The 24,344-nt window shown below is 40.4% G+C and overlaps 2 protein-coding genes across 2 annotated transcripts in view; both read right to left on the bottom strand.

Moving 5' to 3' along the window:
- The window catches only part of LOC138951216 (uncharacterized), a 214,233-nt gene that overhangs the window by 178,574 nt on the left and 11,315 nt on the right, over positions 1-24,344 (bottom strand). The window lies entirely within an intron of this gene.
- Positions 16,618-24,332, bottom strand: LOC138951212 (cathepsin L-like peptidase). The gene is made up of 5 exons (XM_070322867.1): positions 24,258-24,332; positions 23,902-24,002; positions 23,048-23,200; positions 21,256-21,374; positions 16,618-17,458 (listed from the first exon to the last, which is right to left on the bottom strand). Exons 2-5 carry the CDS (start codon positions 23,995-23,997, stop codon positions 17,359-17,361), a joined length of 468 nt encoding a protein of 155 aa, XP_070178968.1. The 5' UTR covers positions 23,998-24,002; positions 24,258-24,332; the 3' UTR covers positions 16,618-17,358.

Below are 24,344 nucleotides of genomic sequence, written 5' to 3'. Positions count from 1 at the left end.
CATTCTCCCTTTCTCTTATACAACATTCTTAAGCTCAATACGCTCTCTCATTTACAAACTTTACTTCATATGTTCTTTCACTGTTAGAATTATATCTGATACATGCAATGTGACTGTCTAAACGAATAGTTAACTCTTTACAAGTGATTCTATTTTTACTTTTTCTTCCCGTCCTATTTGAATCCCCTTTTTTAAAAACTGCTTTTTCAGATCTTCTATATCGAGTGGCTTGTTATATTCAGCTCGTGTTTTTGTTTGAATACTTGCTTTCTTACTTTTGTAGTCATCAAAGTCTGTTTGTATCTGTTTGAATTCTTCGTCAGAAACTTTTGAATCTTCAAGTGCTTTACTGATAGACAGTTTTAGGCTAGACAATTTTGATGATGCAAGAGTGGAAATGGATTCGTGTTTTTCAAGCTTTTTCACAATTTTTTTCATTATAGCTGATGCTATAAATGATAAACCACCAACTGCTGCTGCCACACCACCTAGGATTAGAGAAACTGGAGTCCCTACTCCGGTAGCTAACAGAATTGTTCCCGTTACACCTGCAGCTGATGCAAGGATAGTAGAACCAGTGCTGGCATTAGAAAGGCTGTTGTAAGTTGTTGAGTACTTACGTCTAGCGCGAGAATATTTTTCTAATTCATCTTCTAGTTGTTTTTGTATATTACTAATGTGTGCCAGTCTGAATTGTTGACTTTCTGCTGCACTTTCATCAATATTAGGATAAAGCTTCACACTGCTAGTCATCTTTTAATGCAAAATATAAAATATTTATCTTAATTCTCACTGGCCAGTGTTTCTGCTAAGCTTTGAAGCTGTTCATTGCTTAACACCTTATCTGTATAGTAGAAAGCAATCAAATCAAGATAAGTAAGATTAATACTTCTTATTTCTGTTAAATTATTTATATCTGCGTTAACAACAACATTTTGGTTTGACGTCTGTTTTTTTATTGTGTTAGAATCCTTTTGAACAGCAATAAATACTCTGACTTCTTCAACATTTAATGGTCTCCAGTTGAGATTTATTCCTCTCATTAGAACAGTGTTTGTGGTTTCTTCCCTTTTCCTGACAACTATATCAAATATCATAGTTGCATTCTGCCCTATTGGAAGCTTGGGTATAAAATCGACAATGGTGTCAGCGTCCTTTTCAACACTTTGTTTTCTGTGAATGAGATAGTTGTTCTTATGGAAAGGTTTAACTGCAACTTCTCCCCTGCTGTTAATCGCAGGAACAAGGCTAACAATTAGTGGTTTAGCATTGATTGACTTACGGAATGTGTCGTCTTTTCCAACAAGAGTGTATGGACTCACAAATTCAAACTTCATTTCCCAGTCAATCTTTTTCATAACAGGACTAAGTACCCATTTTTTATTCTGATGTTTCCACATGTAGAATGTGTCATCGACAATTGGATCAGGTACATTAACATCACGGATTTGACCTAGTTTGAGGAATCTTGGTTTCTTTTCATCGTCGATTTCCTTTCTCTTGTAATGACCAGTGTCTGTAAACTCGAATGCATACACTGCACCAACTTCAGCATTGCTCTCAAAGTCGATAGCGTCTGCTAAATCTTTCAACTCTATAGTTGAACATGCAACAGGATAAGCTATTGTAGGTCCACTCGACATTTTAATACTCAATATTTTATAGAACTATTTCCAATGTAATGTTAAACAAACAATCAACTGGTTGTCCACTTTGATTTTTCAGATCAATGTGTAGGAATTCATGACACCCTTCCTCCAAGTCCTTGAACTGAAGTGTCTTAAATGTTGGCACGTGCATTTTACAAAAAGAGGCATCACTCGGTGGAAGAATCCTAAGCAGATCAGAACGCTGATCATTAAACAGATTATAGGATGTGTTAAGCTCTCTCATGTGAACAAACAGTACACTGTTAACATCCATGTCAATGGGACGTGTTCCCTTGTATATTTTTGTAATTCCAAGCATATCAAGGAGTTTGGTTGGAAACTCAACGTTTACTTCTCTAGTTTTGGGCATAGTAAGAGTAGCAATGAGACTTGCATGATTTAAACTCGCTGTAATACCTACTGGAGCAAACAATTCTTTCTCTAAAGTGCAGAAGTCATAGTAACCATCTTCTACAGAATGTGTTTTACCATTAATTCTAACCCAGTTGTTATTCTTTTTTTTACTGATATTATACCAAGTAACCTTGTACATAATTTCATGCAGTGCAACTTTCATTCCTCCATTTTGATTGTTGATAGGGTTTGCAAGTTTAACTGGCACACTAGTCTTCACATTTGTTAGTGTGATAAACATTTTTTATTCAACAACAAAAATGAGTCAGTATAAATTCAACAAAGACGTTAAATACAAAACTGGACCATATTACAATCCAAAGACTATTTCTTTCCATGAGTTGGACTTTGCTGTAACAGAAACAGAATCCATTCGCGTTAAAGTGCCTGACCCATTCCATTCTTACCTAAATCCCCCAATCAAAAATGATAGTGTTCCAAAGATGTGGAACTCTCACCCAATTCAGTTCTATCAGAATCAGTTAAACTTTGCAATATTCTGTGCAACCACAGGATGTGGAGTGTCCTATGCAGACCACATGAATAATTCAAACTTACTGACAAAGTGTGTGTACACATTTCACGTTTACTATCAGTGCAGGAGAATCTTGTCTGAACTTCAGGCACCAATGCCGCATGAAAAGAGCTGGAACCCATTCAACAATAGGATAAACATGAAAGTGTATGAGCGTCTCTGCAATGAATTCAATATAGATTTTAAGACCGACTTTAGGCAAAAGCAAGACAAAAACCATGGCATGGGAACACTATATTTATGGGGTGTCCACAGGAGGTATAATTTTGATTACTGGCCAGGTCATACATCTTTTTCTTCAAATGTGCAGGTACAGTTAGGATCAATAGAACAAGAGCACCACAATGCATGGACTACTTTTATATTAGACACCGGCAAAGGTTTCACTGGATCAGGTGTTGAAAGGATCAATGAATCTATCCGAACATATGCGTGGTGCTTGCTAGGCTCGCAGGCACAGACACGATCAAACATAATGAGAACAAGCACAGGGTTTGGTGCACAGAAACAGTTGTTATCAAATTTAGAAGATGTCATAAACTCTGCAGTTGATCTGCCTTCCAGCATCAAAAGGTATCAAGACTCTCTCCGTTATGCAAGATCAAAAGTTGACTTTGCTGTTGGTAACGGCCTTTACATGTTACCTTCTGATCTCCAGCTGCAGATTGGAACAATAACAAATTATAACAATGAAATCATTATTGCTAGTGACACCCAGCCGCTTGGAAAGGGTGAAGAACTGAATTCAGAAATCAGAACGATGTTACAGCCATATCACAATGAACAGAAACAAAGCGTGACAAGTGAAGATCACGCTGCAGGTGAAGATCATTCTGTCACAAGTGATGATCAAGCTGTTAGTATTAGTGATGATCATGAATCGCAGAAGACTGCTCTAGTAATTGGTGGAGTGGGTGTAGGCTTACTTTTGCTTTATTCTCGTTAGCAGAACACCTGCAATTAAAACTATTAGAGTCCAGAGATGTTCAGCCATGAAACCAACAACTTTACCTGCAAAAGATAACAGCCAGCTAACAATTGAACCAATGATTCCTGGAAGTGCACCCAAAGCTTTTGCTGCTAGTTTCTTTAATAGTTCTGCAATGTGTTTGAGTTGTTTCTTTACCCATCCCGGATCAGATGGAGGTGAAGGTGAAGGTGGAGGTGGAGGTGTGACAGTGCCACCTGTGAGTGTTAACACTAATGTGCTTATTGCAAATCCTAACGCAGTTAGTATACTAGCTATTGTGATTCCCTGCTCTCTGAAAAGCGTTCTAATTCTTTCAGCAAGAGTTGTGTCTTCGTAAAGGATTCTTTGAATTGTATTTTTTATTCTGCTGACCTGTGTTCTCAGTTGTTCTCTATTGTTACTTAGAACTTCTAACCTTATGGCTTTCTCCTCCTGCAAATCTTTTAAACGCTTAGAAATTCTGTTTTTTACTTCTTGTTCTAGGTTCAAATCATCAGCATCAGCAAGTTTTTGTTTCTCTTTGTTTATATCTTCATCCAGCTGACCTAGTTTTGACAGATTATTTGCTATTTCACCTCTGATGGTTTGTAGTGATTGATTAAGGGCTTCTATTTCTCTCATAGGTAATAGTTCATGTGGAGTCTTCAGTGAAGTTTCCTCAGAAAAAGAAGTCTCTATCTCTTGTATAAGTTGATCAGCCTCATCTGCAAGTTTATTAAGATCTTGCAATGGAACAGATTCTATTTGAGTAGCAGTTGGTAGTCCTAGTTCTGCTTGTTGAAGTAAGGAAACAACATGGGAAGATGATGACCGTGTGCTAGGCACAATATCTAATTGCCTAAGTCGATTAGCAGTAAGTTTTTGTTTTAGTGAAACTTTTGATAGAAACTTAGCAGGATTAGATTTATATGTAAGTTGGACTTTTTCTCCTTTATCGCTAGTTGTATATAAATGATTTGCTTCCATTTTGAACTGGTTTGGATCTAAAACATCAGGTTCTTCTCCTAAACTTTTGTAGAAATCTCTAACTTTACCTTCCAGAAGTTCATGTCGTGCCACCTCATAATGCAGTGAATGATGGTAGGGAACCAAAGGGATTGCTTCGCTCATGTCGTCCGCTGGCTCAAATAAATCTTCAAATCCACCTTCTGCCATTTGTAACTTATTTTTTATTTTGAAAATAAAAAAAGATGGCACAATCGTTCGGTTCTGTTCTTGATCCTTACAGAAGGCTGAAAGAACCTCTCGGGGTAAAAGGAATAAGGCAAACAGTTATAGTTACAAATAATCCTTCTACTATTGATCAGAATGAAATACTTACTGTTAGGTTTCCTAATCTAGGTAAGAACGATGTTATTGTACCAGGCACTGTAAGACTATCATTCAAATTAGAATTAGAATCTGGCTCAGATGAAAATAGGACTTTGGCTTATAATGTAGGAAGAGCAATTGTGAGGAAGATTACTGTCAAACTGGAAGGGCGGGAAGTGATGTCATTGAATAATGCAGATGTATTTTTAGTTTATGCAGATAATTGGTTAACTGACAATGAAAAGAAAAACAGAGTGTTTCAAGGGATTCAGTCAGACAATGGGATAAAAGTTAGAATAGGAGCAGGAGATAAAGCTGACAATAACAAAAAAGATAACGCTGTCAATGTTGCTTTTGGAAACAAATTTTGTATTCCACTTGACTTTGAACTCATAAATTCACATCCTCCCTTCTATCAAGGAGCATTGCGCGACAGGCTGTCATACGACCTGACTTTCAATAGTTATGATCGTGTTATGCTTTCACAAGACCCGGAAGCAAAGTATAAGGTGTCTGGAATTTCTTTAGAGTTTGATGTTGTAAACCATCCTGAACTGGCTAGACTTATAGAAAATCAGTACAGTTCTAAGCTGCCTATCTATTATGAAAGAGTGTTGAATCACAGTACACTTTCAAAAAGCCAGGCTGATCCAATCTGGAACATTAACTTGAATACACCAGCTAGGTCAATGAAGGGAATACTTATGTTGTTTGAGGAACCAAAAGATTCATATGAAAGGCAAATAGAAAAGTTTTACAATCCACTAATCAATAGAGTATATTGCACAATTGAAGGGCAGCCAAACCAAATATTTGCATCTGGCATGCTGCCATACCAACACTATGATGAAGCAAGAAAGTACTTTACTGGAGGAAGATTGAAAGACCCAACATCTGATCTTGTGGCTAAAGATCTACATTTACACGGTGTTGGCGTAGAAGATTTCTTGACAAATAAATATGCGTTATGGCTGGATCTCAGAACAACTGACGACAACAAACTGCATGGAAGTGGAAGGCGAATTGAAAACGGATCAGAAGGAATCACAATACAAATTGAAAAGGAAGTAGGGAGTAGTAGTAAATCAGTTAAGATCTACGTGTTTGTTGTGTCAGATGCGCAGTTAAACATCTCTGAAAGCAGATTACAGGATATTGTTTATTGAACGTGTTAAAATGAAGTATCTAGATTTTCTTCCAAAAGATCCACACTGTTCTTTGATTTGTGGGGCAACAGGTTGCGGCAAAACAAGATATGTTTTGGATTTATTACAGACTGTTTACATAAATCACTTTGAACACATAGTCATATTCTGTCCAACCATAAAGCATAACAGAACATACAAGGAGAGAAAATTCATATGGTCTGATCAAAATATATTTATTGTAAATCCTTCTGATCGTCTAAATGTTTGCTTGGAGCATTATTTCGATCTTTTTCAGAACACGCCAACACTGTTTATTATTGATGACTGTGCAGCAGAACGTGACATTGTTAGAAAGAAAAGTGCACTAGCAAAGCTTGCATTCAGTGGACGACATGCATTAATATCAGTTTGGATATTAACACAAAAATACAATGCAGTTCTGAAAGACTTTAGAGAGCAACTCAAAACAATAACATTGTTCTATTCAAAGGACCGTGACAGTTTTGAAGAGTGTCTTCGAGAAAATGATGTCATTGAAAACAAACAGGAGAGAGAAAGAATAAAGAATAATCTGAAATCTTCTAAGCACTCGAAACTGGTTTTAAAAACTGATCAACCAGTTCAGTATGTATGTTTGTAGAAATCCTTGCTAAGTTCTTACCAAGTTCTTACTCAAGTTCTTGTCAAGTTCTTACTCAAGTTCTTGTCAAGTTCTTGTCAAGTTCTTGTCAAGTTCTTACTAAGTTCTTGTCAAGTTCCTACCTAAGTTCTTACTCAAGTTCCTACCTAAGTTCTTACTCAAGTTCCTACCTAAGTTCTTGTTAAGTTCCTACCTAAGTTCTTACTCAAGTTTAATTACTAGATTTTAATTTTATTCTGCATCAAAATAAAATGAACTGTGATGAATTGCTGATGCAGACTGCTACAGATATTGAAATCTGTGACAGTAGGACTATACCTGATAAAAAAGAAAGATTGTATTCACTTGCTGTTTGTGGAAAAACAAAACACTACCTTGGGCAGCAGTTAACTGTGGAAGAAGTACAACATCTTTCCTCAGAAGATATAGAAAAGTATCATGGACGGTATGAATCAGTGCTTGGTTCTAAGATGGTTAGAAGTATTGGACAGACTGTTATAGGTTTGTACACAAAGATTTTTGGACATTTTACACCTCTCGACTCGGAGGAAGACTTAACACATGATCTAACTCATGACCCTGTTGTTTCCAAGTCCCTCGAATCTCTTGCCTGTGGCCTGTATTATCGATTTGGTGCTTTATTAGTACCATTTGTTGCTGGATTAATTACTTTCAAACACATTAATTTTCAGAATAAAAAAGATGACAGATCAGTTGAAGCAGACAGTGGAGCAGACGAAAATACCAGAAGTGAACACAGTGACAAAGAAACCTGGTAGAGTAGAAGCAGGAAAAAAACTAGCCGAATGGAACAGACAAAAAAAGTTAAATCAAAAGGCAAAGCAGAACATTATGTCTGAGGTTGAGCAGACACCAAACATTCCTGAAGTGACTAAGGTCGCACAAACTGATCAAGAATTAAAATCTTCATTTCTATCATACAGAAAAGTAGCTGTAGCAGCTGTTGTTGGAGGAGGTGGATACTTGCTTTACAAACTTTGGCAAGGCAAATATAAAGTGTCAGAAAAACCAAAATCAGAAACACCAAAATCAGAAACACCAAAACCAACAAACAAAGCAGTACAAACAATAACAAAGCCCACAGTAGTACCTGCAGTGGATTCATTTCATATGGAATAATTTTAATATTTTAATTTTGATAACATAAAAATGAGTTCTGAAAAGACAATAGTTAATCTAGTTTATCACGCTGCAGTGATTGGAGGCTTGAGTGTAGGTTACACAATGCTGGGTAAAAGTCTCCTCAGAATGAAACCAGCCGACTTGGGAAAGTTAGACTTCGAAGACGGTGCTAAACTAATTGGTGTTGTGACAGCTTCCTTTGCAACAAAAGACTTCCTGGTGAAGCAAGGAATTATTCCAGAAAATATAAACATGTAAGACAATAAAATGGCTAGCTTGGTTATGATGGTGGGAGGTGCGATTGTAAATGCGCTTGCATTTTCTGGCAGCAACTATTTGTTTTCTAAACTGCAAAATGGTGAAGAGAGGGAAAGGCACAACAAAGCCATGGAACAACTGGCGAAAGCACAGGATGAATACGAGAAGAAACGAATTGCGCAGTTAGACTTTATGAATGATAAACTCAGGCAGCAAGGACATGCAAACAAAACCTTTGACAATGTTGATGCAGCCATTCAAGAATACTATCTTGTAACTGGAAAGAAAATGAAGACAAGTGCTCCTCCAAAACTGGGTGACTTTTATCAGCCTTCAGAAGAGCAGAAGGTGGGCGAGATTGTTTTCATTGTTATTGGTATGGCTGTTGTTTACTTTATTGCGCGTGCTGTCAAATCTTAATATTCTGTCATTTAAAAAACCATGAGTGATGCTTTGTTATCTAAAATATATTATTCCCCAAAAGGATACTGGAAAGGAAGAACTGCTATTGACAAGCTCAGTGACGCAGCAGGTGTTTCTCAAGATACAGCAAAGAAATGGTTGTCAAAGCAGGCAGTTTGGCAGATCTATTTACCTGCACCAAGAAAAATTACACGACCACACTTTGTTAACATTAAACCGAATGACACTCATCAAATAGACCTGCTGTATTTACCGCACGACACAGTCAGAAGGAAGAAATATAAGTATGCACTGACTGTAGTTGATGTTGCAACAAGATACAAAGATGCTGAACCGTTGACAGAGAAAAGTGCTATAGCTACAGCTGTTGCCCTGCAAGAAATTTACAGACGTGGACCACTAAAGTATCCCAGAATGATTCAGTGCGATGATGGTAAGGAGTTTAAAGGAGCTGTCAACCAGCTTCTGTTAAAACATCATGTTACAGTGAAGAGAGGTATTCCAGGAAACCACAGGTCACAGGCTATTGTTGAGAGCTTTAACAAACAGTTGGCAGAAAAACTGTTTTCATATCAGTACCATCAGGAATTTTTGGACACAGAAAGTAAATTGCGTAACACTGAATGGGTCAAAAGATTACCATCAGTACTTAGAGCAATGAATCTGGAGGTATTTAAAGCTACAGGGTTAAGACCAGTTGATGCAATCAAACAGAAAACAATACCTGTTGCTCCAAAGTCAACAACACCAGTGGCATTACTACCTTTCAATCAGAAAGTCAGATATTTATATGCACCCGGTGAAGCTGAGGGTGACAGCAGGAAGCGTGCAACGGATCCAATCTGGAGTATTGACATTCATGAAATCAAGAGAGTAGTAGAGACAAATCCACCTATATATTACTTGAGAGAACCAGCACCGCAAAGAGCCTTTGTAAAAGAGGAATTACAATTAGTTCCACGTGGTACAAATGTTAAATGATTTTTTATTTCAGATTTTATAGTGTTAACAAAAATGGAAGCTCTGAGAAAGAATTCTAAGCAACTTCATTTTTTCAATTTATATTTTTATTTTGAGTTATAAAATCAAACTCACAGCGATGGAAGACTCTGTATTAGAATCTTTATCGACAGTATTTGACACCGTTGAATTACAAGTAACGGATCCTCAAAATGTGCAGTCCAGTGTGCAAGACGCCATTGAACAAATTCCAAACAATTTGTTGATTGAACCTCCAGTAAAAGTGCAGATAGTCAGTTTAATAAAATACAAAACAGTCAGTGATGAGGTGCTAGAAGTTCATGTTTCAACCAGACAACTAGCACTTAATTCTATGGCAGAATTGAATGGAAACTGGGCAGATGAAATGATGAAACGGTTTGAGCAAGCTGCAGAGGATGCAAAGATGAAAGGATCCGGATGGTCAGAAGGTGAAATTCTAAAAATAGAATTGAAGCTAAGTAAATTTGCCCCCATCAGAGGTAGAAGTTACATACCTTTACCTCCTGCTCTTGTCAAAAAACGTGCTGTGCTGAACATAAAGAATGATGATGACAAATGTTTTATGTGGTGTGTTCTGGCAAGACTGTACAGTGTAAAGAAAAATGCAGAAAGAGTGTCTAACTATCATGCATACAGAAATAAACTAAACTTTACTGGTATTGAATTTCCTGTCAGCATTACAAGCATTGACAAATTTGAACAGCAAAACAAACCCATCACCGTAAATGTTTACACGTGGGATGAGGAAGATGAACTGAAACCAGTCAGAATATCAAAGAACTCACCAACGATTGGTGATTGTGATACTAACCATGTTGACATGTTACTAATGACTGATGGTGTAAAATATCATTACACTTTGATTCGTACAATGAGTAGACTGATGGCGAGCACAAGCAATCACAATAGTAAACAAGACTTTTGTAGGCGATGTCTCTTGCGTATTCCATCAATTCATGCAGCACTTATACACAAGCAACATTGTAAGAGCGTTGATGATGCGGTTGTGAAGTTAACAACACCACCGCCAGACAGCAAAGTGTATTTTAAGAATGTATGCAAACTACAGAAAAATCCTTATGTTGTTTATGCTGACTTTGAATCTATCATTGTGCCATATGAAGGACCTTTACCAAAAGACCTACCTAAAACAGTAACTCTAAGTAATCATCAAGTCTGTTCATATGCATTTATTGTTGTTAGTTCAGATGGTAAACATTCTAAACCGCAATTGTACAGAGGACCTAATGCAGCAAAGAACTTCTTACAGCAAATGAACCAAGTGCGAAATGACTGCTCCAAACAACTGAATCTTTCAGGCATTGTTATGAAACCTGAAGACCAAGAACAGTTTAACTCTACCACACAGTGTTGGATATGCGAACAAAGTCTAACACCAAACACAGACAATCCAATAGTAAGAGATCATGATCATGTAAGTGGGCAGTTCCGAGGAGCAGCACACAGCAAATGTAATCTACAATTAAAGTTTGATCCTAAGACTTGGAAGCTTCCAATCTTCTTCCATAACTTGCGCGGTTATGATTCACATCTGATCATGCAGGCAGTAACTGATGAATACAAAGCAAGATGCATTGCGCAGTCTTCAGAAAAGTACATGGCCTTTACTCTGAATAGTTTATACTTCTACGATTCTGCTCAACATCTGATGGGAACACTTGAGTCTTTATCTTCATCACTAACTGCTTTCCCAATCACATGTAAGTACTTTGACAGTGACTTAGTTAGAAAGGGAGTCTATCCATATGAATACATGGATTCGTGGGAGAGGTTTGATGAAGATGAGTTACCACCAAAGGATGCTTACTTCTCACGGCTGAAGGGTAAAGGTATAAGTGACGAAGACTATGAACACGCTAAGACTGCATGGAATAAATTAGGATGTAATACAATGGGTGATTATCATGATCAATATTTGTTGGCTGATGTTTGTTTACTTGCAGATATATTTGAGAATTACAGAAGAACATGTATGAAGCACTACAATCTAGATCCTTCACATTACATATCTGCACCAGGCATGAGCTGGGATGCATTTCTTAGATTTACAGGAGTAAAGATTGACTTGCTATCAGATCTACCTACACTTCAGATGATTGAAAATGGACTACGTGGAGGAATCAGTATGGCTTCACACAATTACTGCAAAGCCAACAACAAATACTTGGACGACTTTGATCCTATGAAACCTTCTAATTACATCATGTATCTAGATGCAAACAATTTGTATGGTTGGGCAATGTGTCAGACGCTTCCACTTCGGAACTTTAAGATCTATTCAGGACCATTTTCACAATGTGTTGTGCTGACAATATTAAAAGCAGGCCCAGACAGTCGAAAGGGATGGATACTAGAAGTTGACTTAGACTATCCACTATCACTTCATGATCTACATAATGATTATCCTTTAGCGGCTGAGAGGTTAAAAGTAAACCCAAGAGAACCTCCAAAGCTGGTGCCCAATCTGTTTCACAAAAAGAAGTATGTGTGTCACTACAGACTGTTACAGTTTTACATTAGACATGGATTAATTTTGAAGGCTGTTCATCGTATAATTTTATTTGATCAAGAACAGTTTATGAAACCTTACATCATGAAAAACACAGAACTGAGAACCAAAGCCGCTGATGCATCAGAGAAAGACTTTTTTAAACTGATGAACAACAGTTGCTTTGGTAAGACAATGGAAAACCCACACAAGAGAAAGGATGTTAGACTTGTTACAAGAGAAAATGAGGCCATCAAGCTGACATCCAAACCACAGTATCAAGACTTTAAATACTTTCATGAACAGCTGTATGGTATCTTAATGAAAAAACTTGTAGTCAAGCTTGACAAACCAGTATTCATAGGCTTTACTGTGCTAGAGTTGTCAAAACTGTTGATGCTTGAGTTTTTGTATGATTATTTGAAACCAAGATATCCCAAATCGAGAGTACTTTACACAGACACAGATTCATTCTTACTTGACATTCCAGCGGATGACATTTACAAAGATCTAGAAGCTGAAAGTCCTGCAGTAAAAGGAAAAGATTCTTTTTATGACACTTGCGACTACCCTAAAGAATCACCATTGCACTCAAATGTTAACAAGAAGGTTATTGGAAAGATGAAAGATGAAATGAATGGGAAGATAATTAAGGAGTATGTTGGATTGCGTGCAAAGATGTACAGTGTTGCAAGTGAGAAAGGGGTGGTTAAAAAAGCAAAGGGTGTAAGCAAACAGGTTGTAAAGTCGAGCATATCGCATGATAACTACAAGGAAGCACTGTTTCAGAAGCGAGTGTTTCACCATGACAACCCTAAGATCAGTTCCGCGCTTCATCAGATCAACACAACTATTGTAAACAAGAAATCTTTAGATGCTAATGACACAAAGCGCGTTTATTCATCACCAGAATATTCTTATGCAATTGGCCACTGGAGAACAAACGCGGCTTCAAATAGTCTGAGTGTGTAATAAGAATTTTTGTCAATCGGGAAAACCCGCTATGACGGGGAAGTGTTTGTGAAAGGGGAGTAGGCTTTGTTGAGTTTCAAAGCAGCCACCAAGTACACTTGTCAAAGCTTGATTCAATAAACAAGTTTTAATATTCATGAACCACGTGATACACCAGAACCAATCGTGGTGGAACAATATTACACAAGTCATTTGCATAAAGTGCACTCGGTGGCTGCCTGAAAAGGCAGCCTAAATATTGAAGCGTAGTGAAGCGAAGCGTTGGAACAGAGTGACCCAAGCCGCCGGTTTACCAGCAAGACCTACCGTTCACGCGTGAACGGTACTATTTTTAGAATCCTAGAATTCTTGAGAATTTCGGAGCTGGCTTGTTTCTGGTACACATACAGGCAAAATTGGTCATCACTGAGTTTGTGTAACACAGGAAGTTGTGAAATACGTCACCCTATGGGAGGGGGAGACGGCAAAATTGTTACCAAAAACATCATAGATTGTATTGTGCAGGGTCAACTGCAACAAACTCAAACCGAGCCATTCATACCTAACTGTATTTGAGCGACTTATATACCAACATTTTTATGTCTTATTTTGAGCACAGGTGTAGGAAAAATCATATACCAAAGTCTTATTTATTTTCTAATTTAACATTTTTTTTACAAATATGACCATGGTCTTTTAAACATACAGTGACATTAAACATTGTTATGTTAAAAAAAAGAAAAAAGAAAGAAAGCTTTTGCGCACAAATCAGAAATACAGGCCAAACCGTGAGTTTCTGTGGCAAAGCGCGACAGAGGAAATTGCACTGGTTTTATTTTTAGATCAGTGGGAAATTTTCAAGAACAGACGCTTGCATTTGGATGTGTCCAATGATAGTAGGTTTGGTTGTGATCAATCAGAATAATGTAGGCAGGGATGTCGTTAGGCGTCGGACATATAACGATGAAAATCCCCAAATGTCCGATTCACATTGCCGCATGTCGGTCAGATGTCCTATCGTTTTAGCCTGAGCGTGGTCATTGTCCGATATGTACTCCATTCCTTCGGACAGCGCGATATTCGTTAATTTTCATTTCAAGATACAAATCTTCTAAAAGACCGAACGCTCTCGTGTTCAGCTGACACTGAAGTTGCCAGTGCCGTATTGATCTTTTCTTTTGTTGGGAATTCCCGAACCGTCTGGTGCAGCCACAGAGATCTGCAGCGCACTGATCTAAACTGAATAGTGCATGCTACAGGAGTACGGGAGACAACTCCAACTGACTAAATTTGTCGTCTGCTTTTGTTTTCGATACGACACGAAGCACTGACGGGAAGAAAAAGTAAAAATAGAATCACTTGTAAAGAGTTAACTATTCGTTTAGACAGTCACATTGCATGTATCAGATATAATTCTAACAGTGAAAGAACATATGAAGTAAAGTTTGTAAATGAGAGAGCGTATTGAGCTTAAGAATGTTGTATCAGAGAAAGGGAGAATGTACGTTCTGGGTTACTGATTCCGACAGACCCGGCATTGGTTCAAAACAACCTTACTTTACTATATTTTTTTTGTATGGATTTATGCAGTATTTTTCTGATTTTGTCGCATGTTTCATTTTAGTAAAAGTTTAGTCCAGAAGCCTATTTTGCGTTAATATTTAGGGTCTGTCGGAATCGGTGAGCCAGAACGTACATTCTCCCTTTCTCTGATGGACAGGAAGAAATTGCTATTCACAACACAATGAGTCACGTTCACATAAAATTTGAGCCCGGTCACTTTTATAGTTTCCGAGAAAAGCCCAACGTTAAGTTGTGTGTTGCCGAACAGAAAAGGCTAGTTATCTCCCTTGTTTTTCTGATAACGTTCGTAAAAGGCTACAGATGTAAATACTTTGATGTAAAGAATAATCCTACAAAGTTTCAATCACATCCGATGAACTTTGTCAAAGATATAAAATGTCTAATTTTTCCTTTGACGCTGACCTGTGACCTTGAAAAAGGTCAAAGGTCAACGAAACCATCGTTAAAGTGTAGAGGTCATTGGAGGTCACGACTAAACAAAATATGAGCCCGATCGCTTTGATAGTTTCCGAGAAAAGATATAAAATGTCTAATTTTTCCTTTGACGCTGACCTGTGACCTTGAAAAAGGTCAAAGGTCAACGAAACCATCGTTAAAGTGTAGAGGTCATTGGAGGTCACGACTAAACAAAATATGAGCCCGATCGCTTTGATAGTTTCCGAGAAAAGTCCAACGTTAAGGTGGTGTCTACGGACGGCCGGCCGGACGGCCGGCCGGCCGGCCGGACAGACTAACACTGACCGATTACATAGAGTCACTTTTTCTCAAGTGACTCAAAAATGTCCGGGGATATCATTCCCAGGAACTCTCATGTCAAATTTCATAAAGATCGGTCCAGTAGTTTAGTCTGAATCGCTCTACACACACACACACACAGACAGACAGACACACACACACACACACACACACATACATGACGACCCTCGTCTCGATTCCCCCTCTATGTTAAAACATTTAGTCAAAACTTGACTAAATGTAAAAAGGCACACATATTGAGACAGACAGACAGACAGACAGACAGACTATATGTTCACTGCATCTGTCTGATGAGGTAATGACGGCAATGTTCAATCGCTGCGTATAAACTGTTCAGCTTACAACTTCTTTGTTGTTGCAGACCAACGCAGGCTATGTTGCTCAATGCAGGGGGAAGGAAAGAGAATGCTTACTGTCCTACAGGCTAAATATTTCAAGATAATTATGGGTTTTATGATCATTCGAGTTTTTACGCCCTCACGGCTTTTGATGAGATACACAAGTGTATGCGTGTTTAGGTGGTATCGGCCATCTGCACTTATGGCAGAATGACCGAGGTCTTTAACGTGCCATTGTGGTGATACAGGGGTGGGACATGGCTTCCGTCTCTGGGTCTACACAGAAAGTTGACCCGTGTCCGTCCCGGCCCGAATTCGAACCTGCGACCTTCAGATCACAAGTTCAGTGCTTTGAGCTAACGTCCCCCCCCCCCCCCCCCCACACTCAATGCAACTTACCGAGCCCCACTCCGAGTTGACTGACGTCCCTTTGTTAGTGTCACCTTGGCTACAGGTAGTGCCGTTTCACCTAGTCATGGTTCTGATAATACTGATTGACAACATGTGTATGGCTCAAATCCTATCCGGTATCATTCGGTTTTGTGTGTGTTTATTTCTTTTGAAACTGTTCGTGTCACACACTCAGGGAATATGTGTGCACTGTCACACAACCGTACACGTACACTCACACACAGATACTCACAGACAAACGCACACACAGACACACACAAACGCACACAGAGACACGTGGCGCACACAACTTGAATCACAGACAGACAGACAGACAGACACACACACACACACTCTCTCTCTCTCTCTCTCTCTCTCTCTCTCTCTCTCTCTCTCTCTCTCTCTCTCTCTCACACACACACACACACACACACACACACACACACACACACACACACACACACACAAAGTAGAGAGCGCTAGAGGGGAGATAGCTAGAGGGGAGATAGCTAGAGGGGAGATAGCTAGAGAAAGACTGCAGCACACACATGTACGTGGTGATAACAGCCATCCAACAAAACAAAACAAAACATGTCGACATTGTTTTCATTTATTCATCATTTCGACATCAACCCGCAATCACTACACATCGCAATTTTCACATCATGTCACTTTCCCCCCAGTGTGGCAAGCGCTTTAGTAAAGCAGCCACGATCACCACGATCACCTGATCACCTGATCACATCCCACACTCTACACATTCCCGCTCCCAGGTCCCAACCTCTGACCCCTAGAACTGTGGACACGGATGAATGGATACTCACATTAATACATCGAGCAGATTGTTGATTGCTACGACAATCTTGGAAACCTTGTAAGAAGTCATCGTTACGACCATATTGGGGGCATCCTGAGATAGCAGAGACATAGATAGTCTGTATGTATGTCTCTGGAGATAGTCATTGCTACGAACATCTTTGGGAATATTGTAGGGAAAGTCAGTCACAGTTTTTGTTCTGTGTCTATCGTGCCCATTATTGTGTGAAGGCCGCAGGGTCCAAGTTGTTGAACATGTCTGGTATTGTCGTGATCGTGTTTCAAAACTTCAGCTTTTGTTGTTGTTGTATCCTTGAGTTGGATCATTAGCAGTCCATCTGTTTGAGATTTGGAGCTGATAGATGTCTGTTTTTATTTTGTTTGTTTTTCTTCATGGTGAACTCTGTCCCCGAAGCGACAGCTGTCTTTCAGACATGCACGTGTCCAAGCTGTGACGCCCAGGTGGTGGTGGTGGTGGTGGGGGGAGACGGGTGTGTCGGGGAGGCGGGGTGGCGAGTAGTCTATACTGTGGGGTAGCTGGCCTGGGTGGCGATGCCACAGTTGTTGTCACGGTTACGAGACATCATGATGTAGCCGTCCTGGCCCCACGTCGTGCCCCAGCTGTCACGTGACAAAACAACAACACGTCACTGATTTTGTCTATTATATTACGTCACACAACAACCACACGTCACAGATTTTGTCTATCACGTCACGAATCAACAACACGTCACTGAGTATATCTATGACGTCACGAAACAACAACACGTCACTGATTCTGTCTGTGTCACAAAGATGTGAGTAGGTATTTGGAGACAGGGTTGAGTTTTGTAAATACGTCGTGATTTTAACCTCCCTAAAAATTGGATTGTTGATGCGTAGACAGGTTTCAAGAGATAGCACGGGTTTCGTGTGATTCACGAGAAATAGCCCTGGCTTAAAGGCACAGTAAGCCTCCCGTAAACCATCACAGAGCTCCCCGAACGTCTAAACACAGTACAAGCATACTTCCATTTGAACGCTCACCGAACGGGAACATCCTGGCTGCTTTCTGTCGAGCGTGAGACATTTTCCAAGAATTTATTTTCGTGGACTTGGCCCTGAAGAACAATGGCGCCTCGTTTTTGCGCTAGACCTAACTTTTAAAATCTAAATAATAAATTGACAGCGTGTTACACAAACATTCTTTAATCATAAAAGAATTCGTTTTTCATCAAGACAAGATCAGAACAATTCGAAGTTGTGAAAGTTTAAAAAAATTAAAAGCCCGGAAGCAGGGTCACGCAAGGGTCGTAGCAGACGAAGGTTTATCAGTGCAAATCGCCGTTCCTCTCAACAGTCAAAAGCCATCGCTAGAGTTCTTGTGAACCACAGCCGTTGTTTCGTGCATAAAAAACGTGCTATTGTAGATAAGCTCACATCGAGTCGCATTCATGACTAACTGACGACTGCATTGTGAAAAAGGAAAACTGGATCACACGGGTTCACGATGGCTCAGGGGTAAGATAAACCACGCAAAAATAAATTCTTTTAAAATTGTTCGCTCTTTACGGAGGGCACCTAGGATGTTCTCAATTGGTGAGTGTTTAAATGAAAGGGTGTTTGTACTGTGTGTAAAAGCCTGACCGTATCTGTGATGGTTTACGGGAGGCTTACTCTGCCTTTAACAGAATTGTGTTCACGAGTTTGAGCGATATAGCTGGTTTGGAGACCGAGAGAGTCACAGCGTATCAAACTAGCAACCAAGAAGGATGCGTTGCGCTTGTCGTCTTGTTCAGGGAACAAGAACAACTCCTTCTCGAGACGGGTCCCTTAAGGTAAATGAGTTATTATGTTGTATAATATTGAAGCTTGAATACATAGCTGGAATGTAAAATGTTAGTGTATGCAAAGTGCACTAAATTCTAGTGTGAAGTTTTCAGAGGATTCTCGTTGAGATTGTATTACGTTTTTGTTAGGTAATTTCTTGAACATAAATGTTGTTCCACATTTATGTTATGTTAAGATGTTGATGCTATGTATGGTAGTGTCATTAATTGTTTAAGTGATCCATTGGTTAAGTATAGCCTGGATTATTATTGTGGACGGAATGACATACGTGAAATGATGTCAGAAGTACGTGTGTAATGTTTAGTTTGGAATGTGAATGGAGAATGGAGAATGAAAGTGTGATAATTATTATGGTTGGATTACGTTAGGTATTTAGTAAATATGGCCAAGAGGGAAGAATGAACTAGAGAGCTGATACATGACTGTTTAGAAAGAAGAGATGGTTTAAGATAATGTTATATTAAGACTTGTGTTATTCTGAATGAGTTTCCATGACGGTGTCCGGGGGATGGTACCCACACTGGAGATGAATTCGTTGACGATGTCAGGACAAGAATCCACATCGGCGAAGATGGAAGGACGGTGGAGTCCCCATCAACACTGGACGTTGAGACGAACCGGTGCTTTTCACTAAGTGCGAAGTAGTGTTTCCTCGAGGAGGAACTTGGGATTTGAATAACGGTATCAGCAATGATTACAGTTGCACAGGAGTGTGTAAAGGACTGCAGGAATGAGAACTACGAAGTCGTGAGTCGAGTGTCTGTCAAAATCCTCTCTTGTGGCCACTAGAAGATTATATTGTAATAACATAATATTTAAGATAGTATGGATAGTCTGGATAAGTAAGATTGCTATAATATGGAATCACGTGTATTCATTGATTACAATAGTATTATGTGAACTGTGGGTTACCCCCCGCGGGTTAGGGGGAAGAATTTACCCGATGCTCCCCAGCATGTCGAAAGAGGCGACTAACAGGTTCTGTTTCTCCTTTTACCCTTGTTAAGTGTTTCTTGTATAGAATATAGTGAATGTTTGTAAAGATTTTAGTCAAGCAGTATGTAAGAAATGTTAAGTCCTTTGTACTGGAAACTTGCATTCTCCCAGTAAGGTCATATATTGTACTACGTTGCAAGTCCCTGGAGCAATTTTTGGATTAGTGCTTTTGTGAACAAGAAACAATTAACAAGTGGCTCTATCCCATCTCCCCCCTTTCCCCGTCGCGATATAACCTTGAACGGTTGAAAACGACGTTAAACACCAAATAAAGAAAGAAAGAAAGAACTGTGAGTTGTGAGTGGAAATTCGTATTTCTGTTATTGATGTGAAGATTGTGCTTTTTGTGAGGATAAATAATAAGTCTGTATCCTCCAAATTGTGTGTGTGGAGTGTATTGAATTAGAGTGAAAGGAGTCAGTTTAAATAGATAGGGCAGAGCACGCATCAGTAAAAGTAACTTCTCTGAGGCCAAAAAAAATAGTCTGTTTACGGTAACATAGGTCGGGATTTTTTTTTTCCCAAAAACCATATTTTTACGTTATTTTGCCCAAAAAAAAACTTTTTTTTTTTTTTTTTCCCCCAAATGCCAAAAACAAGTCTCGGGTCGCGCGAAAAAAATAGGGTCGGTCGGGTTACCGTAAACAGACTATTTTTTTTGTGTGTGCCTAATTTCATATACCACTTCATTACAGTCTGTCACGTCACGAATCAACAACACGTCACTGATTCTATCTATGACGTCACGAAACATCCACACGTCACTGATTCTATCTATGACGTCACAAAACATCGACACGTCAATGATTCTTTGGCGTCACAAACAACAACACGTCAGTGACTCTAAAACGTCACGAATAAGGGATAAAGCTTTTCTAGATTTACAGAACCGAAAAGGAAAACCGTTAAATGTACTGTTGTACACGTGAGCTTGTATGAGGGTCCCTGGCACGGGAAAGCTGTGTACATTTAGCATTCAGATCCCCAAAACTAAACTGAAAAGGTGCGTAAGGAGCATCGTTGAAGAAACTGACAATGTTGTGCGCGGCAGGGGTCTGGGGTCAGAGCCTCCAGGTAGCGTTGACTTTTAAAAAAATATTATTCTGGAGCTTTAGTTTTCTCTTTCATTATTTTGACGTCAGGCAATGTCTGCCAGCCAGTTTAGTCGCCAACGTCATGTAACTTCAATGACGTCATTTTGTTTACATTCATGACAAGTCTAGTGACTCGAGCAAGTAAGCATTTCCCTTCCCGGTACTTTTAACAGCAACATGCATTTAAATTTCCCTATTCCTTTCAAGTGTATGTGCTCATTTCATTCAAACACAGATACACAGACAAACACAGACACAGACAGACACGCACACACACGCACACACACACACACACACACACACACACACACACAAACAAACACACAAACAAACACACACACACACAAACACACACACACACACCTACAAACTGACACACACATACACACACACCAAACACAAACACACACACACACAAACACACACACACACACCTACAAACACACACACACACACACACAAACACACACACACACCTACAAACACACACACACACACCTGTTTTTGACCAGCCAGTAGTCCTTGCTCTCCAGCTGACCATAGCCCACAGCCAGCACCCCGTGGTCCAGTCTGGACTGGGAGCACAGCCAGTTGTGGTACACGCCGTGCGAGTACAGCTGTAACGTTAGACACGCAGAGTTAGACACACAGCGTTAGACACGCAGAGTTAGACACACAGCGTTAGACACGCAGAGTTAGACACACAGAGTTAGACACACAGCGTTAGTAGACACACAGAGTTAGACACACAGCGTTAGACACACAGCGTTAGACACACAGAGTTAGACACACAGCGTTAGACACACAGCGTTAGACACACAGCGTTAGACACACAGCGTTAGACACACAGAGTTAGACACACAGCGTTAGACACACAGAGTTAGACACACAGCGTTAGACACACAGAGTTAGACACACAGCGTTAGACATACAGAATTAGACACACAGCGTTAGACACACAGTTAGACTCACATCATTACTGAAACACACAGCGTTAGACGCACACAGTTAGACACACAGCGTTAGACACAGAGTTAGACACACAGAGTTAGACACACAGAGTTAGACACAGAGTTAGACACACAGTTAGACACACAGTTAGACACAGTGTTAGACACACAGTGTTAGACACACAGAGTTAGACACACAGAGTTAGACACACAGAGTTAGTAGACACACAGAGTTAGACACACAGAGTTAGACACACAGAGTTAGACACACAGCGTTAGACACACAGCATTAGACACACAGCGTTAGTAGACACACAGAGTTAGACACACAGCGTTAGTAGACACACAGAGTTAGACACACAGTTAGACACACAGCGTTAGACACACAGCGTTAGACACACAGAGTTAGACACACAGTTAGACACACAGCGTTAGACATACAGAGTTAAACACAGCCAGTTGTGGCACACGCCGTGCGAGTATAGCTGTAACGTTAGACACACAATACATAATGAGATATGTGGTGATTGGGTTAATGTACGGATAACTAACTTATCCTACATACCAGAGAGAGACAACTCATGAGATAACAATATCGTTCAAACCACACGTGTGTGTATCATGTTGGTTAGTTAGTTAGCTGTTGCTTTTTGGGTCCAGCGGACCATTTAGGCCAAATCAGGACCCCTGTGTATCATGTAAATCAGGTCGTGTGAATGCAGTTTGGCAGGGACCTGCTTTCCCACTGCTTATGATGCCAGAGTAACCGAGACAGACCAGTCAGCGTGAGACAGCAAGACGTCAGACAGACGGCAGACACAACAGACACTCACACACAGAACGAGAAAGACAGACAGACACAACACTCAGAGAACGAGACAGACAGACAGCAAGAAAGACAGCGAGACAGACAGACAGCAAGAAAGACAGCGAGACAGACAGACAGCAAGAAAGACAGCGAGACAGACAGACAGACAGGAAGACTAATACACAGCAAGTAAGCCAGCCAGAGAGACAGCCAGCCAACCAGCCAGACAGACAGACAGACATTCAGCCAGTCAGCCAGCCAGCCAGCTAAACACCCAGTGAGACAGAGAGACAGAGAGCCAGCCAGCCAGCCAGCTAAACACCCAGTGAGACAGAGAGACAGAGAGCCAGCCAGCCAGCCAGCTAAACACCCAGTGAGACAGAGAGACAGAGAGCCAGCCAGCCAGCCAGCTAAACACCCAGTGAGACAGAGAGACAGAGAGCCAGCCAGCCAGCCAGCTAAACACCCAGTGAGACAGAGAGACAGACAGCCGCCCAGACAGACAGACAGACAGACAGACAGACAGACAGACCTGGAAGCTGGTGTGCGAGGCATCAATGGCGACAGCGATAGGTCCGACAGTGGCCACGGCGCTCTGCAGGTCAGTCTCACTGCGTGTCTTGACGTCCACAAAGCCCGTGTCGTTGGCTCCCACGTTGACTGGGTTGAACTTGCACGTGCTGTCCTGTTACACACACACACACACTGTTACGCGTGTACACTACATTGGGGTGTGCACGTTAAAGATCCCACGATTGACAAAAGGGTCTTTCCTGGCAAAATTGTATAGGCATAGCTAAAAATGTCCACCAAATACCCGTGTGACTTATAATAAAGGCCGTGAAAGGTGAAGGCTTGAGGTTTGCTGGCCGATGTGAATGCGTGATATATTGTGTAAACAAAATTCCATCTCACACGGCAGAAATTAATATGTAAAGCGCTTAGAGAACGTCAAGCGCAATATAAATCTCCCCATAGGCCTACAATACAATACACACACACTGTTACACACACACTGTTCACTGTTACACACAAACACACACTGGGGGTTATCCTGGATGCAGTGAAACTTCTTCATATAAAATCTGACCGTCAAAACAAGGACTAGCAGAAATGACAGGGCCCGAAGGATGCGTGAGGTTAAAGATGGTATGATTTGGACTTGTTGGGCGTGAGTTACAGCCCGTGTTTTGCGCAGACTCATACGGTCATGGAGGAGAAGGACGTTGTGTATAGGTTCTGGTGTTCTGCGTGTGTCACATTCAACATCAGACAGACAGACACACAGACAGACAGACAGACAGACAGACACACAGACAGACAGACGGACGGACGGACGGACAGACAGACACACAGACAGACAGACACACAGACAGACAGACTCACGCGGGCCAGGTAGGGGTAGGAAGTCTCGGTGTCGATACCCTTGTTGGTCTTGATATAGGCGAAGGCCTGGTCCATCAGACCGCCCTCACACCCCATGTTACCTGTAACACACATCACACCCCATGTTACCTGTAACACACAACACACCCCATGTTACCTGTAACACACAACACACCCCATGTTACCTGTAACACACAACACACCCCATGTTACCTGTAACACACAACACACAACACCTGGTCCATCAGACCGCCCTCACACCCCATGTTACCTGTAACACACATCACACAACACCCGGTCCACCTGTGTAATACCTGTCACAAATCCTTGTGCGACAACAAAAGAAAAACACACACCTTGTTTCTTGGAGCAGTCGACTAGGTTCTGCTCGGACAGGGACACCAGCTTGCCTGTCTTCTTGAAGGTCTGACCCCCCCCCCCCC

Source organism: Littorina saxatilis, linkage group LG16 (genome assembly GCF_037325665.1).
Source record: "Littorina saxatilis isolate snail1 linkage group LG16, US_GU_Lsax_2.0, whole genome shotgun sequence".
In the NCBI taxonomy this organism is placed as follows: Eukaryota; Metazoa; Mollusca; class Gastropoda; order Littorinimorpha; family Littorinidae; genus Littorina; species Littorina saxatilis.
Note: the sequence above shows the minus strand (reverse complement) of the source record. Positions and strands in the feature narration are given on the sequence as shown.

What these genes read in the sequence shown, in the direction of transcription:
- LOC138951212 (XM_070322867.1), bottom strand. Translation starts at nt 23,997, where the DNA reads ATGGGGTGTGAGGGCGGTCTGATGGACCAGGCCTTCGCCTATATCAAG. An exon ending in CCTACCCCTACCTGGCCCGC is followed by an intron (nt 23,201 to 23,901) that starts GTGAGTCTGTCT and finishes TGTGTGTAACAG; the next exon opens with GACAGCACGTGCAAGTTCAA. An exon ending in CCTCGCACACCAGCTTCCAG is followed by an intron (nt 21,375 to 23,047) that starts GTCTGTCTGTCT and finishes CTAACGTTACAG; the next exon opens with CTGTACTCGCACGGCGTGTA.